This window comes from Opisthorchis viverrini (assembly GCF_000715545.1).
Source record: "Opisthorchis viverrini unplaced genomic scaffold opera_v5_58, whole genome shotgun sequence".
Taxonomy (NCBI): Eukaryota; Metazoa; Platyhelminthes; class Trematoda; order Opisthorchiida; family Opisthorchiidae; genus Opisthorchis; species Opisthorchis viverrini.
In genome coordinates, this window is record NW_008751716.1 from 546642 (window position 1) to 569258 (window position 22617).

Below are 22617 nucleotides of genomic sequence, written 5' to 3' on the forward strand. Positions count from 1 at the left end.
GAATCTACGCTATTCACCGCAGAACAGGCCTCAGAATACCCCAACCTAACACGGCGTAGGTGGTAATTTAGAGAGTATCTAGCTATATATCTTCTTTTTAAGGCGCAGTAATTCCGTTCTGGGAGCAACATTATCAAACGCGAAGGACGTGCGCTATGCCCTGGAGTATCTGCCGGTGTCCTTCAAGTACAAGTGTGTGTTACTGTTCATTCTGCATCGGCGCCATCCTGAGTTGCCGAAGGACCCAAGAACTCTGCTTTTTACACCAAGAACGACATAAACCATTGCCAAAGGTGATTATGTCCATCTTGGGTTGCGAATTAGTCTTCTTAAAGCCTGGTTGAAAGCCAACATGCGCAGTGAATTAAGACGGCTCAACGTTGTGCTTGAAAACGATTGCGTCGGTTTAAACGGGTCGTCGAGAAAACAGATCTGGCCGATTCTCGCAACTGCATCGGAATTGGCGGAAACGAGGCCATTTGTAGTTGGTGTATTTAGGGGTGTTTCGAAACCGATAGACGTCGAAGCCCGTCTGCAATACACAATAAGTGAACTGCCGCCGGTTTTTTACAGTACTTTCACCTCTCCAAGTGATCTAGAATGTGTCTGTTCACCTGTCGCGCATCATTTGTGATAAACCAGTCAGGTCGTCTATCAAGCAAAACAATGGACGCTCTGGTTATTACGGATGTGGTAGGTGTGTCCTTCATGGAGTCCGGCTTGAAAGAACAATGACTTTTTCACAACTGGACGCCCGTTTGCGGACAGACGCCGACCTCCGTTTCAGGTCCAATGCCAGACAACATACCGGTGTCTCGCAATTTGAGCGGCTACAAATGGATATGATCAGGCTATTTCCACTTGATTATACGCACTTGCTGTGCCTTGGCGTGACCAAGAATCCGCCGGAATTTTGGGTTGGTGGTCAGGCGTGTCATCCTCACGGATTGTCACAAACTCTAAGGACGGAAATTTACCGCCCCGTTTCAAATGTACGCAGTCATTTGCCCAGCGAGTTCCCACGTCATTGCCATCCTCCCGAGCGAGGACAACGGGCTGTGGAAAGCCACAGAGTTTCGACAGCACTGCTTGCAGCCTATTGTACTTGCAGATTTGGTTGACATCGACGTTTACAGAAATTTTCATGAATTATTTATTTCTGTGTATTTATTTCTTCCGCCCAGTTCTCCACGTTGATTATGCTGACTTTGCTCAGGGCACAACACGCATATTTGTACAGAACGTTTCCGATTAATATTGTTCGCTGGCTGTCACGTGCAACGTACATAGCTTCGTACATTTGGCGGACGATGCAAGGGTGCATGGACCCTTGGATCGTTTTGGGTAAACTGAGGAAGGATGTTTCCGGGTCGCGTAATCCATCCATCCAAATACAACGACATACTGCCTTTGCTGACATGCTGGATTGTTTGCTGACAGATTATTGCGGGGAAGGTGCACCCGTTCCATCCGACGGTTTAACTTTTTGACTTTTTTATCTCTGGCTCTATACGAGACAATGCAGTTGTTCTTGCTAGACGCCCATGTGTTATTGCAAGACTTACAGCCCTCCATTTCCACTGTATAAGGTTTGATCTTGTTTGTTGTTTTTTACGTTTCCCTTACAGTGCTAGTTTGTTGAATGAACGTGTCTTGGTTCAGCCTTTAAGCCGCATTACATGTAAATGTTTCGCGCTTCCTGTTAATGATGAATTTATTTATGTTCCACTGTTACATTCATTTGAAAAATAAAACCTTCCCTTGACCATCGGTTTAGATTGGCCGACCATGCCGTGGCAGGTCTTCTGCCTCTCCAGACCCATTATCCTGACTCCATACTTCATGCAGTTTGAAGTCTTTTTGTAACGTTCCAAGCAGAAAGTTTTTTTCAGTGCCCTCATTCGTACTGTTTTTTCCGCCACTTTTAAATCCTAACGATCATATCTTGTGTCATCTGATATGTTCTCCATAGGAGATGAAGAGTCCTTGCAATTTTGGATCCCTACTCATGCCACCTCAGGTGTGATGAATTCCACGTCGTTAATGCCCACTGTTTAAATCACGGTCCCTTTTCGAGGGAATTCCCATTAATCACAACCCCCACCAGTCATACTCCTATTCTGACTGTAATGCTGTGAACATGTCTGACGGTATGCTACCCACTAGTTGGGAACAAATATTATTATTATTGCCACTACTATTATTAAATTTTTGATGAGTTTAATCATGTACCTGCCTCCCTTACAGATGTACACAATTTTCAAGCTCTTAAATGAAGAACAGTCTGCGATTGGATTGGAAGAGCTGTTTCTCGATGAAAAAACCATTCATATAGGCCCTTCGATGACTACGAAGCAGTGGAACACGCCCGAATAAACAACAAGGGCATGCCTTCAAACGGCATCACGCACTCCGTTGCAGTCATCAAGAAGTTTGGTGTGATTAACAAAAGAAACCTAGTTGGGCATTAACACGTCCTCAGGAGCTCACTCTGAAAAGGTCCGCTTCCGCGCAGCGCTAAACTCCAGCGTCGGCACTTCAGACACACAGGCACAGAGCCACAGACCTACTTTAGCTGCATGTAGTCAGTGAGTACATTCACGCTGGTCCACACTTTAATAATAAAGGTCATTTTTCTTTCGAGATTGGTGTGCTCTGACATTCACCTCTCAGTCAGGAACAATATGCGTGCTCCGATTGCTCCGGAATTCACAGATCATCCGACGTGATTAAAGAAGATAAAAGACCTTTATCAAGCACAGAGTTGCCAGGATTCATAAGGGTGAGATTACTGTTTTACATCGACACTTGTCACTTTGGATGCAATGTATTCTGGGGCTAAACACTCGAGTGTCGCAGTGGATTTCATGGAGAAATCAATTCAGTCTTGCTTCAAGGGAGCCTTTGATCGAATCCCCGGAAACCGGAAGCTGCGACGCGGGAGGGCCGCCTTGCGGCGCATCGAAAATATCTATGATGATGTAATCGTATTATTAATACGTTTATATTCTTGCACTAACCTCGTTATTCTTTGACCATGCAACACGTTGTCGCAAGAACGACGCGTTTGGCGATTATCTGCGGCGCTCGGTGACAAAACGCATGCCTTGAGGTTAGGTGGTCAGAGTGATTAATAAGGAAACAGTCAGTTAGCCGACAAAAATGTCTCGACAAATTTATGGTTGCAACCGTTAGCCTCGTCCGGCTGCAAAGGGTTTCGAAAAAGGCAACGAAAAAGGTTGGCGGAAAATTTTCGAGTTGCCTCTATTGGCCGCACTTAGCCACCGGTGGCGCTATCGGTGGTAAGCGTAACATGCCACCCTTATTTGCCACCCTAGCGCACGGATGGCCACCTGCGGCGCCACCGGTGATGAAACCGGCGATGCCATCAGTGGCCTATATACTGAGCTGTAGACTGACATCCGCCAAGTTCAATTGATAAAGACTGTCTTTCAACCTAAGAGATAATTAAATTTGGGATGAAATTTAATAGTATTCTGTATCCGCCTTTGCTTTATGGGGGACCGCCTCCATTCCCTCTCCCTGAGTGAGCCTTTTCTCAACTTGCAATCCTCGATAGTCACTCAGGGCACTGTATATTATATAAGTATTTAGAACTGAACTTAGCTTATAAACAGTTTTTATGCCTACATATATTCGAAGATATGCATAACTTGCACCTGTTTCCAGTAGAGGTCCGGACACCTACGCAACGCCTTTCATTTCAGCCGCTACGTGGAGCTGAGTTCAAGCAAGACTCATAACTGTATGCGCTTGCAAGCCATCGGCCTCATGCTACACTGGGCGACAACTATGCCCACTGCGCGACTCGTTCCTTGTTCAAGGCCATATACTCCACAAAACTCCCAAACGACCCACACTGATAAAGACTACAGCTTACTTGAAAACTCCCGGTATTCATCTAAGCGCTCATATTGTATCCTTAAGTGACGTCGTTCGTTCACTATCAAGCCGTCCTACTAGATCCACTGAAGATCCCTAAAAAACTACTATGTTCATGGACTTCCGAATGCTCTGTAAGGCTTGCCTCAGTCCGCTTCATGAATATGACAACCAAGGTGTCTACTCAGGAAGCAGGAAAAGCTTGAAATTCATTGATCGATTCCGAAGAGTGGCTACGGAAATGGATGCTGGCCACAAACCCCTTGATTATAAAACGTTTATCCCGGTGCTTAACTTCTCTCTCCCGGAATAACGTCGTATCCATGGTGACCTAATACTAACTTCCGGTTGAACAGGGTGTGGCCAGCCGGTTTTTAAACCGTTTTACGCAACTAACCCACGCCAAGGAAATGGTAAGAAGTTTCTTATACTCAGAGCGCACACTTCTATTAGTCAACAAGTTTCTTTATCTGGTACTCATCTGGTACTCAGTTAAAGCCACTTTTTATATGAGCCCTAGCGCTTGCAAGCCTACTCTCCCGCGCTTAGAACTTGAAGAGAACTGCTACACCATTTTTATTTTGTACCTTTCAACTGGACGATAAGAACAAGGACTTGTTTTCGCAGCCAAAGAACCAATCCTTGACGTGTGACAGTCCTGGCGTAGTTTTTGTTCAGGCGGCCCGCGCGGGATTCCCTTACATTCAACGTGAAACCGACTTCTGAGTCCTTCTGATCAGATTCAGTGAACATGGGAGACGGCGGCGACTTTGATATTTGCGAATGCATTAACGGCCATGAATCTGCCATGCGTCAATTGCTTGGCATGCTGCGACAGTCGCAAGCATTTTGCAGTGACAGCTCGTGTGTTGACGACCTTTCTCCGTTGCAGCGTTCAGCTACGGACCCAGTCTCTTCAACGATGCTGATTTTTGCCGCCACGATATTTGCAGTCATAGGAATCCTGTTGTTTGCCAGGCCAGGGCGGGAACGAGATGGGAAACCAAGGAACCCTTTCCGCGTAAGTTTTCCTGCTGGCACAGGTCTGTATGTATGCAGAACTTTTTGAACTATTTTCGATGCGTGGAGCCAAGCTACGTGTCTATACAACCCGTTTGTTCATAGTCCAACTCGTTGGGATGATAATGCTTTCTCTCTATATACCTGAAATTTCTTATGGACATTTGGTTCTTAGTTAATGCGGGTTCAGGGGTGATAAGCGTGCATACCTGCCCTGGTAACACGAAGAGAATAGTTGAACATTTCCATCTGATAGGTCAAGCCGAATTTTCCTTGCGTTTTGATAGTTTGCTCTGCTGTCGAATAATAAGAAAATGAAACTAGGCGGTTATCGTTTAGACACGAAGATCGAAGGTGACGTACATCTCAACGTATAGTAAAACCACCGGCCGACAGCTTCTTAAAATTTGAAAGGTTAGCCTCGCTAACGGCTTGATATTTATAAGACACGTGAATGTGAATTGCGATTAAATATGTCGGATCCGAGGCTGTGGTTCGTCTATATTTTACTAGTCGGCAGGGTTACTTCGTAGGCCAATGGAGAATTTAGTTCTTGCTAATATGAAGGAGATATCACTCGCACACACCACATTCATGTACTTTCTAGTTCACTAGCGTTGGTCATACAAGCTCGCTGATTTAGTTTTTCGTGACTCATTCACTCAACTAATAACGCTGAACGAGGCCATTACAGCCGCATTAGGATACAAGCTGCCTGCACCACAATCACTTCTATTATTCATATTGCAACGAAGGTTGTAGCATGTGTATACATGCTTATCTCTTTTAACGAAAGATGACAGCATTTGCAGCAATACCTTACTCGATTGCATGATTGTTTCACGTTCTAAGAGGGACAGTCGAAGGGGCCTACTTATAACTGTTGGCCAAAGCACAACATAAGTAGTGTGCTAACAGATGATACTTGACAACATGATGACGTGTGTAATACTACCATGACACACATGCCACGATAGTAATATAAACGTGTAAACATTCGGCCGTAACACCCTTTTGATGCCTTGTTACAAGGCCACGCAACACGAGGGCCCAGATACTGTCAGGATCGGTCGAGGTGCAAAAGCTGAGTTCAAACCACGGACCTTCCGATTGGTAAGTTTGTGCCTTAACGACTGAGCTATCTCGCGCTCTACTGTTGCGATAACGTGCACTGAATCATTTAGCCTTTGTAGTGAGTGCCATATACCCCACCCATATTTCTAATTCAATTATTCCAACTCAAGGCGAACTCTGACATTAGGCCGCGTTGCTGGAAAGTTTGGTGACCAATATTTTGGTTTATTGTTGAGCACCATTTCGCTTTTAATATTAGATTTACAGATAAAGTGAGTAGGTTACCACAGTGGCCAGGTTGTAAGGAAGAACACAATTAATCAGCGAGATCTCCGCCAACTATCACCCTGAATTATTGTTGAACGTTGGCTAAAAGTCTTCGCTGGTTAATATGGGTGACTGGGTCTTATGGTCGGTGGATTAAAGGTGTTTGTTGTTGACTTCATATTAGAGACCTTACTCTTCAGGCTCAGAGCACTAAGAATAATAGATCCTGTTGTTTTTCGTGCTATCTTTATTGGGTTGTTAAGTATCTCTATGATTCAGTTAGGAATGTATGGTTGAGTGGATATTAGGCGACTTTGGCTATGTACCTCAGGTCCAAACCACTTCTATCGTTGGGTTGTCTACACCGATAACCGAACGCAGCTGTGTCACATTGGTCAATATGAAATCGCTCTTCATGCGCTCGTCAGTTGAGCCTTCTGTCCTGTTCACGCCTGGGTGTTTGGCAATATTCGACACCTCAGCCACCAGCTGCTGTTCCATGAGACGTAGTTTCCCTCAGGATTGCTTCTAAATCTACTTTGTGAGACGCCTCTAAGGCATGTTTCGCCATTGCTAAATGTTTAACAGGCATTCCATATTTATCGGCGATTTTTGGCAGCGCTTGTTTGCCTCTTCACCTATTCTGGGTGAAGTTTTACGACTATCCGTCCCATGTTGATCTCAGTGCATTAGTTGCTTTTGATTTTGTATACAGTCTCCGGTTTTGTGTATATTGAACAACATTATTCTCTTTTTGGAATGTCGCTTTTATGTTATCCTTAGATATACTATCTTCAGACGATTTCAAAGGTCCTCAATATATGATGAATGGTAGCTCTATCCATTCTCGGTAGGGCTCCACTTATCATGGTCGACACTATGAAAATAGCTGCATATCCAATGTCTCGACATCCTTTTGTACTGTAATCGTGATCAGGTTCGACCGACTTCTGTGCGAGACTCCTTACTCGGCAAGAAATTGACGAGGTTAATACCGCTGTAGAATATGCGCAAACTTATTGACCGGAAGATCTATAGTTTGAACCTAATCCCGACACCTCGACTGCGACCTGGCGGCATCTTAACACTTTTTTCCGGGTGACATGGCAACTAGGCATCGGAAGGTTTTAACAGCTGAAAGATTATTATTTAACGACGAATATTACAAGATAACCCTCAACAGCAGTCCTCCAAAGAATCTCTTCCCCCAATAAAGCTACAGGTGTTTTCCATACGGCTGGTAGGCAATACGAGCATTTCGACTGCTCTTGTCTAAACTTGAGAAACCTTGCGCTATCTCACCCCTCGAGTTTTAGTTAGGTGGCACGGAGCCTAAGCACTGATAGAGTGCTATGGCGTAACGATTGTTACCACTTTCTTGTTATGGGTCAACGAATAGCTGGAAATAGGGTCAGTATCAGTTAGTTCCTGGTGTACGATGGTTTCGAGGTTTTCGCCATTTTAGGTTCCATACAGTTGAAGGGGAGTAATATGTCCGAAGTTTTGAGATTCATGGAATACGTTGGTAAGGCTCATTCATTGTCATTAGCATAGTGCCATTTATTTTTATCGGGTATGGAAATCCTGTTGAAGCCCTCGGTTTGAAATTCTCACTTGAGTTGTTAACCAAAATGGGAGAAGCTGGGGACCGTCACACGTGTCCGAAGGACTCACAGAATTGGACGCTCGTCTGTGAGGTCTGTGATCCGAAGCATGGCGGAATCACCGCAGATAATGGTGTCAATTTTTTTACCCGATCGGAGTAATTAATGAGCTACGAAACGCCCTTCTATTCAGTTGGCCGACAATCCTGTGGCGCACTTAACATCCATAATGATTCGGAGCCATCGGTGATTAGAAAACTGAAGACGTCCGTGATCATCTGCAACCGTGCAACACTGTTACAGCATCACTGTAGCTTGGTACAGTGCCCACTGAAGCCCAGTCATATGGTTCTTTGATGCCGTAAGTGGTGCGAATTCTGGACCCTTTGAAGTTCTTGCCAAGTTTCATTAAACTTTCCACCAAAGCTAGTGCCACTTCCAAAGTACGCAGGGCTCTCCACAACCCTAACTAGTTATACTGCTAAATTTCCGATGCATTGTCGGCCGAGGAGGTATGAATTTGTACAGTGTATGTGAAAGGCTTGTGCCAAATGATGGTCAGTTAGTGATCGGTTTATATAATGAGGATTATGTCTTCTGTTTTCCTCTAAAAATGAGTATAACCTCAGCTACATGCTTCAGGCCATTTGATCAAGGGATATATGACTACCATTGGGTCTTCGCTGAGCTACTCTATTAGTGACGAAGTTGAACAGAGCTGAGTATGTACACCCTGTCGGGTGTCATTTTTGGGACGCTTCTGCGGAGCATTACCTACCCAATTCGGAGTGGCGTAAACAGAAGTGGCCAACCGTTGACTTGGCAGAGGAGTATGAAGGGAATCACGAAATGCTTGGGTGCTGTCGGTGCCATTTGCATTCGAGGATGGGGACCGCGTGATAGTCACTGTGCTTAGTTAGAGACACTGCAAGATATGGCTGCCAACCGATGTCAGTAGCGTTCTTGTTGTCAGTTTCTATCCAGATCGCCTGAGTGAATGTCTGGAGGTATAGGCACTTCGGAATGATTGTGGTAAGCTAGCACTAAGTTCCTTTCCCGTCTACCTTTACCTCTTTTTACAATAAGGCTTTCAAATAAATCATGGTTGTACGGCAGTGAAGCATCGGTGTTGAACACTGATGTCATGCTGTCGATGATGATTACCTGCACCCACACGCACATAAGTATTTGAATATGGTGATCGACCATATTCACAAACTCCGACTTATTCGTTGAGCAAGCATGGTCAAGAGAAGTGATTAGTCGACGGAAATGCTTGGGCTCTTTAGAGCAATAGGAAGGAGTATGTGGCTTTTCCGTATGTATGTGCTACTTAACCCCCTTATGTAGTATCGTGTGATAAATGTAGCTTCTGTGATGTCACAACCCCGCTTGTAGGTTACGTGGCAAGGTTCTACATGTGTTTTGCTGTATCTGGTTGCGGACCTCATTGAATTTACGCTCACTACACTCGTTTGAGTAGTTTTGTTTCGGCACATTTACCTTGGTTGGTTCAAATGCAATACAGAAACAGTAAAGTCTAGTTTTACGGTGTTCGGGTGGCATTTTCGCACAACCACGTCAAAGGTGAAATCGAGCCAGGAGAAGTCAAACAATGACTTGATAGTGAAGTCTGAAAACCACTACCAGAAGACTCAGCCGTGTTGATCATTGCCGTCTCCCTGGATGGGTACCCCGAGACGGGACATTTGCACATTGTCAAGCAAGATGGCTCAAGTGTTGAAAGCACGAATTTACTGGCCAGAAGGTTCGTGGTTCGAAACCGACCTCTGCCTCTCGAATTACCCTGCCTAGGCTTGGGCAACCTGGCAGTATCCCAGTCCTCGTACTTCTTTCGGGTGGTATGGCAACTAGGCACCAGAAGGGTATTACAGCTGAATGATTATTATTATTGTTATATTGACCCAGTCGCGCCCTTATTAGCCCTCATTGCAAAGCCCCCCCCAATCTCTCCAATGAAACGTCTACTGTCATCCTGTATTTACTCATCAATCGCATCTGTTACCATATTCAGTGCGTAGCTATCCATCCTACCTCCCAAAATCATCGATGAACAAAACGGTGTCAGATACAACCACTGTACAGCATTTATGTGGTTTTACAGCTGAAGATGATTTCGTTAACTTTGTCTCATTGCAAAGGGTTTTTGCTTAGGTGTTACGCAATGTTTTTGTAGGACGTTTTTTTGAGTGCTAAAAGTAATGTGGGTGGGTATTATCTGTCGCCCGTTGGTTTTCGCAAATGAACTTTGTATTGTATCCCTTGTCGCATCATGCTCCAGCCATCCGAATAAGCATGTTTTCATCAAAGTGAACACGTGCATCAGTGCCCTTACCCCATTGACAGATGTGCAGTGACAACGACATACCCGTTGTTTATTATGCTCTCGCATACTGGCTGCTTTATTTTATTTATCCTTGCTACAATGTTGATCACCAACTCCGACGAATTAATAACAGTCGCTACTCGATGAGCATAAAGAAAAATAACAGGGTTGACAACTGCTTGCATCACCTGGTAGGGAACCGGGAATTCGTGCACTACTATGCAGGTAAACAGCATTGTAAATTATAAACTTTTAGGAGTTTATAATACACCAGAAAGAATAAGAGTTTATCGGATTCACGCAAGATAAATAGAAAGTGACCAGAACGAATATTTCCACAGACAAGCCAAGCTGTTAATTGGTACGGAAGATCTTTGGGATCGTTTTTAGTCTGATCGATGACATCGTGTTGATCATCTTAATGCCAGGAGATTGTTGTCTTTCACAAACAACCTGAAGTTGTTGCGAATAAAATTTATTCGCAGTGTGCTTGATAGTGATTTCAAATATCCACTTTTATAGACATCATCCCCCACTTCTCAGTCATCTCGGAAATAGTGGTGTTGGACTGTAGAATGGGGAAGATGAACCGAATTCGGAAACATCACCTCTGGTCGACATACCCGTTGTTTATTATGCTCTCGCATACTGGCTGCTTTATTTTATTTATCCTTGCTACAATGTTGATCACCAACTCCGACGAATTAATAACAGTCGCTACTCGATGAGCATAAAGAAAAATAACAGGGTTGACAACTGCTTGCATCACCTGGTAGGGAACCGGGAATTCGTGCACTACTATGCAGGTAAACAGCATTGTAAATTATAAACTTTTAGGAGTTTATAATACACCAGAAAGAATAAGAGTTTATCGGATTCACGCAAGATAAATAGAAAGTGACCAGAACGAATATTTCCACAGACAAGCCAAGCTGTTAATTGGTACGGAAGATCTTTGGGATCGTTTTTAGTCTGATCGATGACATCGTGTTGATCATCTTAATGCCAGGAGATTGTTGTCTTTCACAAACAACCTGAAGTTGTTGCGAATAAAATTTATTCGCAGTGTGCTTGATAGTGATTTCAAATATCCACTTTTATAGACATCATCCCCCACTTCTCAGTCATCTCGGAAATAGTGGTGTTGGACTGTAGAATGGGGAAGATGAACCGAATTCGGTAGAGCGCAATAATGTCTGTCCATTTGACTTTAACATCACCTCTGTAGTTCGTAGCATACTCGCTTATCTGAGAGAATTTTAGTCTCCTCTGGGCTGAGTTTTCTACCCTAGGATTGGAGAATTCAACCTAATTGCGGGGTCGAATTATTCTTTGGCGCGGTCCGCGGGTTACACATTCCGCAACCTGCGAATTGTCTCATTTTATCAGCAATGGTTTTGTTCACTAACAGTCTTGACTTTTCAAAGCTAGCAAAGTATCTGCTCTCGAATAAATAGGAAAGCTAAATTCCGACCGTTTGGGTGCTCAAGTAGAACACAACTCCAACTGAGGGTTGGTGCTAATGAACCTACACATGGTTCATATTTTCATGGAATTTACAAGTCAAGTCTTCCTCCGACCACTCATTTATCCATGTTTCTGTTTTCCATTAATTTTTCCGATCACGAGGTTATTCTAGATTTCAGGTCCATAAAACGTTCCAAATATCGATTCTGGCTGATTTTCATCCGTTCTTTTACTGCAATCAGTACATTTTCTGTGGGATCTGGTGAGAATTTAGAAGGAGCCAACTGTAATAAGAAGTACGCACAATTTTTTCATGAACATCGTCACTGGAGCTATCAGGTTTTTGAGCGTGTTTGAATGAATGATTGAAATTCGACGCGCAGAAAATGTAACAGATGGCGTCCGACACTGCTGCTACCCGTCCACTGCGATTTGCTGTTTAGTGCGTATGATGTTTGTACAATCTGTCCTCAGATTGTCTCTTGAAACAAAATGTTATCACAAGTCATTTACTTGTCGAAAGTGAGGCTGCCTCATGATGTGTTGATTCTGTACCGTATCTTACTGGACTTGACAGTCACTCGACGATTGCTTAGATTCAGTCTAAAAGAAGCCATATTGTAATGTACTACTCATAAGGTTGCTGAAAGTCCGTCGCAGCACACGACCGGTTTCGCCCTTTTCGGGGCTCATCAGGTAGGCGCAGTCCCCGGGTTTCCGTCGACCTTATGTTCTACTTGAAACCAAATTGCACGGACCCTTATCGTTTGGTTTATCCATAAGCAAGCCTTCAGGAGACGAAATAATCTAATCAGCAACCTTATGTGTAGTGCATTACAAATATATACATGTATCGCGATATTTCGAATATCGTGGCGACTGAAACATGAGGCGGCCTGGTGCAGCACATTCAGTTGCCTGGAAACACCACAAACGAGAGATTCAGCTTGGTTCCAGGTGAGTCTCTCGAAAAAACCAAATTAGTTTGCAAGTGAGTGTGTATTCGCTAAAGTCATATTGTATGTTGCAGTAACATTTTTCTTGCATTCGGTACCCATCATTTCTGTGCTACCCATTTTCAGCTGAATAAGGAATTTCATTTTCTATGAGGAAAATGTGAAATCACCTGCGACGGTATTTTACCTCCGTCATTCGAAAATCTCACAACTTGCCATTCAAGCTTTCTGTTCCCTTTAATATTGTCTCTTGACCCGCCGCAACCTCAAGCTTTCTCTTGTTCCATTATGCACATTTGCTTTGAGTATCCTCCGCCTGACAAGTGAAGGCTGCAAATTCAGGAATATTTTACTGTGAACATTTGAGTTACATATGTCGCAAGCCCCGGCCTATGTAAGAGCACTTTTGCTATAGTGCTAAACAGATGATAGTTATACTAATCATTCAAGCAAGCAAGATTTCTGTTTGTTATCCCTGTTGTAGATAATCCAAGTATAAGGCCAAACCGAATGTGCTAGGCGCAGCCAGGTGTTTTGAGCTGCTGTTTCGTTTCACTCCTAATTACTTTGTTTATCTCGTTTTTTCCAGGGCAACGATCCCGAGCCGCCGGCCATTTCCTAACCTGGTTAGATGGATACTCAAAGTTCTTTCCAGCTCCCTGTGATGGTGTCAGTTTAAAACAATTTTCTGTGATCTGACAAGTATTGGTAATGAACCTCACTTTGTCGAGCACTTTCTGTATGCTGCCGCCACACACCTCCGTCACGAACTGCACCTCGGTCGATTCTCTGATGTTTGTTTGCTTGTCCCTCCCCAGGGTCAGATTATTTTGATCCAGTTAACTTGGTTTGCTTTTTTCTGTTTTCCTACTAATCACAGACCTTCGGTCCACAAATATCGTGTGACATTGCACGGGGGTTCATGTGTGCTTGCACGCTGTTTATCTGACGATAGTCCCCTGGCCTTACCAGCTCCTCAAAGAGCGAATCGTGCTCGCTTAAAACGTCATTTTTGATTTTTCCAATTTTGACCTGTGTTGAGCTCGGGTTGAATGGATTAACAACGGCTACGTGACTTCAATGCAAACTGGTGTCTGTCACAGCTATTTTTTCCATATACTACTTTTTGTTGTTATCTCGGTCTATCTGACCACTTATGCAACTCAGCCTGTTTGCAATGGGATCACTCCGGTTTATGTGAGAATATATACGGCAATCTCATCGATGTTTGTTCTACTTGGTACTCGCTCCAAGTAAATTGAGTGAAATTCTCGTTTATCCCAAGTGGTTGTCCTGTACAAGTACGCTTTACGTTCAGACAGCAGTCCAGCTGAACCTTATCTGTTTTACTTTATTGTGAATAGGCACTGTGGTGGGATGAACCAGTTCTATGAATGACACTTGCTACATCTGCGGCAAGGTCTTCACAAGTGACAACAACTGATTCCACTTTCCTAGACCGAATATAGGCTGGGCTGATCGAAGTTTGGTATGAATGTTGACAATCCGGTTTTCAGTAGTCTATTCGGTGGCGATACCACCACCATGGATTAGGTTCAGAATCGGTTTAAACCAGAGCCCTATTATGAACCATTGTTCACTCACATCCTTCACTGAATTACTGAAGTAGGCTTTCCGATTTGTTCTTAGCGCTATTTGGTGCTCTCGCGGTTTTTAAACTACAGGTTACCAAACAGCCTGTAGTTGCTCGGAATTGATCGAAATACGGACCAACCTTGTCATCAATCGCAGCATATGCAGATCAGTAATTTGCGACATACATGGGATCAACGTATCCGGTCACAATGGCTGGCCGCCGTGAAAAAGAAGGAAATGTTGTTTCAGGACTCAGTATAACAGTGCTGTCAATTTGCATTATTGAAGATCCGAATGATGTGACCCTAGTGATCAGATGCGTAGTATCCGTACATTCTCACACAGTGGCAGCCATATCTTGTACCTATAACGATGAATAGGGGCCTGAATAGTCTGGTTCAACGCAGCAAGCCGGCCGCTGAATCAAGTCAGAAAATTTCGATCTCTTCTTAAAGGGAGACTCGTCATTCATTCGTGAACTGTGGTTCCTCATCTAATTACTCGTAGCCTGGTCGGTATCAATTCTCCTTTACCATGCTTGTTTGCACCACACTTTCAGACGGTCAGAGGTTAGTTATTCGGGCTGAAGGTGTCTTATCTGGTTGAACATTCTGATTCAAAGTACACGTCCAAATAGTGAGGAACATTACGACCGACGAATTAGTTCTAAAACCTTTGGTTTCTTTCTTACCACCTTAGACCTGTCTAGTACTTGTAGCCTGATGAACATTATTCAGAATCTTCAACATTACTTCTACTCACTTTTTTGGGCTTGCGTGTTTCTTGAGATAACCAGCTTGGTGTTCCACTCGCTCAGAAAACCCGTTCGACCGTCAACCGCGTGTTTAGAGACGGGAGCGCGCTGTTTGGAAACGAGCCTTCCGGGTTTTCTGCAGAAGGTTAACGTACTCCTAAACAATAGCACACCGTATGACGAAGGTGGGCGGAGAGCAACATCGGATCGGCATGCCAGTGGATTGACGGCAACATCGTATACCATTGTACCTGCCACTGACAAATCATCAGCATCGACAGCATGACATCAGTGTTCAACACCGATGCTTCACTGCCGTACAACCATGATTTATTTGAAAGCCTTATTGTAAAAAGAGGTAAAGGTAGACGGGAAAGGAACTTAGTGCTAGCTTACCACAATCATTCCGAAGTGCCTATACCTCCAGACATTCACTCAGGCGATCTGGATAGAAACTGACAACAAGAACGCTACTGACATCGGTTGGCAGCCATATCTTGCAGTGTCTCTAACTAAGCACAGTGACTATCACGCGGTCCCCATCCTCGAATGCAAATGGCACCGACAGCACCCAAGCATTTCGTGATTCTCTTCGGCAAACGATGGTTCGGCATACGTAACACATGTCCCAACCAACGCAGCTTCTGGTGCTGGACACATTCTTCAATGGAAGTACCCTTTACACAACCGAAAACACGCTTTCTAACTGCCTCGTTACGGATTCGCCGACACCAACCCACACGAGCTATGGTTCTGAGACAACGATTGTCGAACACCTGAAGACATCTCAGTTTCCCTACTCGAATAGGCCAAGTCTCACAGCCATACAACAAAACAGCCCGTACTGTAGCTTCATAGACACGTCCCTTCAGACATTAGGCTAGAGGTAGGTACGCCTACGAAAAAAGGTTTGGATCGTTACACCATAGGACGCAGACATTAACGACCAGTATATTCTGTACTATACGGGTCGAACTTTTTATTTTCCCTCACATATACGGAGCGCCATTTATTTCCTGTCGGGTGACGGCATCGGTTTCTTTATAACTCGTTTCGTCAAGACTGAAAACCGAGATTCGATGAGAGACACCTTTTGCGAATTATCTCCGAACCCCAGACCGTTATTTTTGTAGATGATGACCCTGCGGTTTGTACGGATGCTCGCAGCGGTAACAACACCATGAATACAACTTCAACGAACTTGTTTAACGTCCCTAGCACAACACCATGCTTGGTAATCCGGTGATCACAGTTCTTCCGTGGTTCTATATATTCCCGTTCGCTCTGACACTCACGATCGATAATGAAATACGTAACTGGCTTCACTTAGGTAACTTTACGAAAACAGTAAGGTGCATTGAATTCTTTCCAACCTGGTGAATGGTGGAGATGTCAAACTTTTCCACATTCAACTCACGATAAGGAAGCGGCACTTTGCGTAAGCATATGGACCCTTATCGTTCGGTTTATCCATGAGCAAGCCTTTGGTAAACAAAATAATCTGCGTGACTGTTTTCCAGTTTGTATCAGCTTCCTGTTGAACTGTTCGGCGCGCCAAATGACTATGAAGCAACTTGTACTCGTTCTTGTGTGGGCCATCAGCTCTTGTTTCTGCAAACTGTTCTCCTTCCATATCACAGCTGTGTAGGACGTCGGAAACCCACTGGTCTGATTAATACTCATTGTGCGAAGTATCAGCTGAGAATGTGTATCCCTAATTGATGGTTCAATCACTTTTGTGGGTCGGCCGTCCTCTCCTTGGTCCTCACCTAAAAGCCAGTTGATTAGAAAATGCGGATTGTACTTGGTTCCTTGTGAGACAGAGTTGCTTTATCCAGGGAAAACCGAATGACATTGTGAGAAGCTCCCAATCTACTACATGGTATTCGTGTGATTGACTTCTTTCCCCCACAAGGGGCGACGCTAATGTAAAGACCCAGTAGACCGGTTTTCTATCGAGGGCAATGTTGGTAGCCCTGGTTGCATAGATGGCTATTTTGTTCACTGACCTCGTCACCAAACGAGGTGGCGTCATCAGTGCGTAGTAAGTTATCGGTGTGCCCGTGTGTAGCCTGCACATTGACGCACTGATGATGTCAACTCAGATGGTAGCGAAAGGCTTACAACCAAATTATCCAGCTCAGCGAAGACTAACAACGAAGCTCAGTAGTGAGGATAGTGATTTAACTGTCTTGTATTAAGTACTAAGGCGTGGACATGCGGTTACATGTGCGGTTTCCCTTCAAGAAAACGCTCTCATAGTTCACCCACTTAACGAGAGGTACCACCTCAGTTCAACGGTTGAAGGTTTCTTTGAAATTACAAGGTTTATTGTGGGGAAATTCCATTTCACCAATTGTGGAAATCATTTTTGTCTCCTCGTGTCCCTGGTGAACGAGCAGAAAGCTACCTTCATGTCTCAAAGTATCCACACGTTGATCTCTGGAACATTTGTCATTTGACGAGAGTATATTTTCACGGGTCAAAAAGGAATTTGAAAGTTTTTTCGCACATCCTATGATTCGGTCTTCTGATGGACAATGTGTCACCTGCCGGCTGAAGTTTCCACTTTTCTAGTGATTGTGAGCATTCGGAGGACACTAGTGAGATCAACCAAAATGCCTATCGGTCTCATTATCACGCACGGTAGGTTAGGTATCTTTTTTGCGACCTTCAATCAGTCAATTTCTCAGCTGTAAACCGTGTACCACAGGCACATTGCTTCCAGCTGCTACAGTTTCGATCATTGAAAAACGGGAGTCTGGGACATACAGCCAAGCCTCGGAGGCGATGGCATGTTCAGTTTGTTCGGAAATTGGGTAGCTACTCGTTGAAGGCGACAGCTTTGGTTCGCGAGCGTCACTGGCTACGCGATTGGACCATTTCTGCCAATATCATTAGCCATTCGTGACTTAAGTCCCCGCGTCCCCATCCTGAGAGGCGGCACTTGCGACCCCTAATTGGTGCACTGATCGGTGATGCATTTTTATAGAACTGGAGGTGGAGTAAGCTAAGTGAATCGAGTGGTGTTCATGTCTAAATTTGCTCTGTCTCTGTTTGTTGGCTAAACACACCAGCATATATCTTCCCCAGGTAAATAACATTAGTGTATGTATGCTCGTGTGTGTTGCATTACTTCAAGTATTGATGTAGTGGATAACGTAGAAAAGCAGAAGCAGAATTGTTGTTCGGTGTGTTTTATCGGATCGAACAAAATTTTCTTGCAAAAATGTCCTCTGCGTGATTTGCTTCATTGACCATCTTTAATTCACCAACGCCCAAACCAACTTTCCAGGAATGCTTAATTCATTCATTTTCAAAAGTTTTTCAGCCTCGTTTGTATTGTTGATCCTCCTGTCATAGCAAACTGGTTGAGTGTTACTTTTCACGGCTACTTATTTACATTGATTGGTGCCGTAACAATGTGCTTCTGGCCGATATCAACCACGTTGGTTCTCAGAACATCGTTTGTAGCTAATTTACCGGATTTTTGCACATCTATGGTGGAACGACCACTCAGTGAACACTTCCTAAGAATTCGCGATACTTCAGAGATTTCTCCACTGTTGTTATCGTTGTTTTATTGGAAGTGCGGTGATTTTCCGCCATCACCGGTCGACCACACAATTATGGTGAATCGACCGGTTCCATTCACTTGTCCACCGGTGTTTGTTGTTGTGAATGCGTACTCTTACCCCGGCTTATCTGAAAGTGCATGCTGGTGGTACAGCCGGGTTGTGGTGAAACGTATGTACTTACAGAACCACAATCGTTTTAAACTTATTACCCGAACGTAAACTACTGCGGTCACTTCGTATGTGAAGCTGTGTATGCACTTGTAGGTATAAATACACTGGCCTTTTTTAATTTACTGGGCTATCGGGTTTTTACATTCCCTTCTTCAGTCCGGCCTTTGATAGTCGACCTGTTTGTAAGACCTGATTGCCTAATAGGGTGATGCGTTACGTCAGTGTTGAAATGCATCAGTTATGAAAATCTGTTGATTCATTGGTTAACTTTCGCACTTCAGAGAATATTGGATTGCCTGAGTCACAAGTACTTGCTTATTCATGTCTGTTAGAACATGCACAGTGTACCCTCGTTTGTCTTCACTTAGTGTGGCGGTCCGCCTGGCTTTCTCCATCCATTGAGCTTGTACAAACTGACTTTCTACGGCGTTCCTCTTTAAACCGTCATCTGTCAAACATATATGTTTCATTCCGTCGTACGAACCTTGTGGTAAAGCGCAAGTTGTCGTGGTGACATGGGTACTGTTGCGTCAGCATTTGAATTACTCATCATACCGCTGGATAACATCTACCACGACGGTTCCAGTCAAGAGCTTCAATGAGGCCTTGACAAATAGCGGAATTTCATTGATTTTGCTTGATCTATTGACCAGTCAATTCGGATGATCAGGTTTGAAATACTGGCTAATCCGGTAGTGGCGAGGCAGTGCTTATGCGTTGAATGACACCTATTCACAAACGAGTTACAGTCTTTATTGCCTCATTTGTGGTCCAAGTATGAACTTTTGAGTTGGCCTTTTCTCCTCTGCCCATGACATCGCCTTCACAAATTAATGGAAAGTTCACCTTTTAGAGAAAGTGACCGAGTCCATTATTGCTAATTTGGAGATGTTGTTCAGTATTGCTGGTTGCTGTGTATGGTTGTAATGGACAATGGCACGTGGTTTGTTTCGTCCTGAGTCATACAGACAAGCTGAAGGCTTTTTAGACAAACGGTCCTTCCAAAAGTTCCAAAGTGGGGGCATCAGCACTAGAGATAATCTCAGCATTCGGGTGAACTATCGGACTATTCTGAATCGAAATGCGGCAAAATGAAGGTTTTCAGTCGAGGGTCCGTTGTGAAGGAAAGATTAAATCGACGTGATCCTGAAAAGCCACGGAACATTCATGTGCGACGTGAATGACTCTGGAAGAGTAGTATTGCTGTTGATGGACAGAAGAAAGCAGCAACGCTACTAATGCAGGTTCTCCTCGATTACTTCAAAATACTCACAATCAAGAAACTATAACACGCCTTCAGGTGGGACACTCTAGGAGTCGTTGTCCAGCTGACCACACTGAGATATCATCTTCAAACAATATTCACAATTGTTAGGAGACCGTGGGGTGCCTAGTTGGTTGAAGTTTCGCGAGGTGGATCACATATGGAAAAAGAGGGGTCGCACCAGCCAGCTAAAGACGAGTGCGAGTAACTATAAGTGAATGTCCGTTTGGTGAACAAATGGCACGGCAGTGAACTGTCAACATTACACACCGTTTCAACAGCGTCGGTTGACTCTACTGAGGTACTCCGAGATTGGATACAAGCTAGTGTTTTTCTGTACCAGCGTAGCTGACAGTACACTACACCTCTGATTCGCTGATAATCTCAGCCCACCCCAATGCCATCTGATGGTCAGGCAGGTCTAATACACCCCTGCGTCTTGGTTATACAGCAAACAAGGGTAGCCAACACTTTTCTGAACTCCCTTTGTGCGGGGACCACACTGGGACAGGGTCGAGCGCGCAAACCAAACGAAACCTCAATGATGTCATCCACGACGGTTGTCCAGGCACTGGACGGTTGTTAGGGTCTTCTAACTTGTCTAACCCCAGTGACTTTGTAATTGGACTGAAAATCATGAATTGAAAGTGAAAGCCATCCCTTGGAATGGCGTTTGCATTACGAATAAGGGAGGATACCACCAGGATACCGTCCATCCTTGGTTTCACTTCTCTTCATTTCACTAACATCTCTTTTCGTAGATTCTTCAGGGATGTAGTCGTTATTTGTGAGGATTATTCTAGTGGTGTGGCATCTGTTTACAGATATGCATGACTCGTCGAGCTATACCATACCCTGTGCACAATGGTTAACAACAGAGTTTATGAAAGTCGGATTGAGACCATCTAAACGCCCATTACCTCATGACGGAGGTAAGACCAGTAAAAGAGCGGAGAACATACATATAGGTAAGGTGAGTAAAACGCAATGTCTACGAGGGTGAAGCATCAGTGTTAAATGCTGACATGATGATGATAATAATGAAACGTCCCATCAAGACATCTTATAAATCTGAAGGACTGGACAGGTACTGCACTAACCTAAGCCTAAGACCGTAGGCAAATCTGAGCGGGATCGGAAGAAATAGGATGTGGAGCATGGCCAGAGACCCATTAATCTTTCATACGTGTATCTCACGCGGGAACAAACTATCTTACTTACTCACACAAAACAAAGCCTGGATCTTCGCTATCCATAAAAATTCTTTAAACTTGTAACGCACACTTTTGGAATGAACAAACTGGTAGCGTACTGGACAAGCTGAGCGCATAACTTTCCGTCTATTGAGGGAGGAGTTTCGGCTAGGCTATATCTCAAAATTAAGTCCATGGTTCAGACTGAAAGAACACCTTCGTCGGGTCCTAGAACTCAACAAAAACTTCACGAAAGCAGCTTAAATCGGTCCTCTCTTACGCAACCAGTTGACTGGTCTTTCTAGGGCAGGACAACTATCTTATCGACCTGGGCTTGATGAAGGCAATACTGGCAACTTAATACGTTGTAAAAGTGACACTTTATATCCCATTTCTAACCCAAATGACGTTTTCGGTTGCATTCAGGGGAGGAACAGTCCATCCAATGTAATTTACCATTGAGATAAGTCGTTTTTCTGTACAAACGGCTCGGATCTACAAGTCTATTTATTATACTGTGCAATACACAACCGTCTAGTCTATTAGACTCGTGTTAAAAAGATGAGATACACAGGCAGCCTAAAGGGCATTGACATAACATTTTATGTTTCTCTTACTTAGTGTCAGGCTTCTTCCAAATGTACATACAAACAACAATACACACGCTTCTATGAGAAACATTGAGCAAATTTACTAATGTGACAAAGAATTGTGTAAACCAATTTCTACAAACACATTCATATTGACCAGGCATCACAGATCCCGACAAACACAGCTTATTAATCAACCGGTGTAGATTCTATGTGGGGTGTATTGGATGAAGACTGCAATGTAAGTCAGTATGAGCAAAATACTAGGCTAGTGTCATGAAAACACTTTTTTTCAGCAGTTGTTTGGCAGTCTTCGATAAAATCAACAGTCTGCGTATTCTGGGAATCAGCTGAAGGTGTCTATTATGATCCGACTGTGGTGCAATACCAAAACAAAAGTTGGAAATTCTGTCAAACTCCAAGAGATGCGATCGACTGCCAGATGTGATGAATCTTGTATTAATCAGCAGAAGTCTCTGTACTGTTGAAAAGATCGTTCGCTGAGTCAAACTACCACAGAAGGTTTGTTATATAGCTCAGATGCGTTTATAGGAGGTCGTTATGCGCCAAGAAAAATCAGAAGGGAATCCGGTTAGTTTATTCAGTAAAGATGAAGCAGGTTATCCCTACTGGAATAAGAGCAGCGTGAATACTACTCAGAGGCTACGAAAATGCACCCGTATTTCGTTTTGGAAAATCGGACGCCGGATTGAAACGTTTCCAACAGAGTCAATAAAACTCAAGAGTATCCCCCCGAAAAAAGCAAAGGTTTGACAGCGTCACCAACTTATACCTGATCAACAAGACTGAATTTATCCTCAAGTTCACCGTTG

At 43.9% G+C, this 22617-nt stretch overlaps 1 protein-coding gene across 1 annotated transcript in view; it reads right to left on the minus strand.

The window, feature by feature from the left end:
- Nucleotides 1-19721: 19721 nt before the first annotated feature.
- The window catches only part of T265_03911 (hypothetical protein), a gene marked incomplete at both ends in the record, with an annotated part of 31470 nt that continues 28574 nt past the window's right edge, over nt 19722-22617 (minus strand). The window contains one exon of the mRNA XM_009168512.1: nt 19722-19808. Within this exon, the coding sequence (XP_009166776.1) occupies nt 19722-19808 (87 nt within the window). The remainder of the gene's footprint in view (nt 19809-22617) is intronic.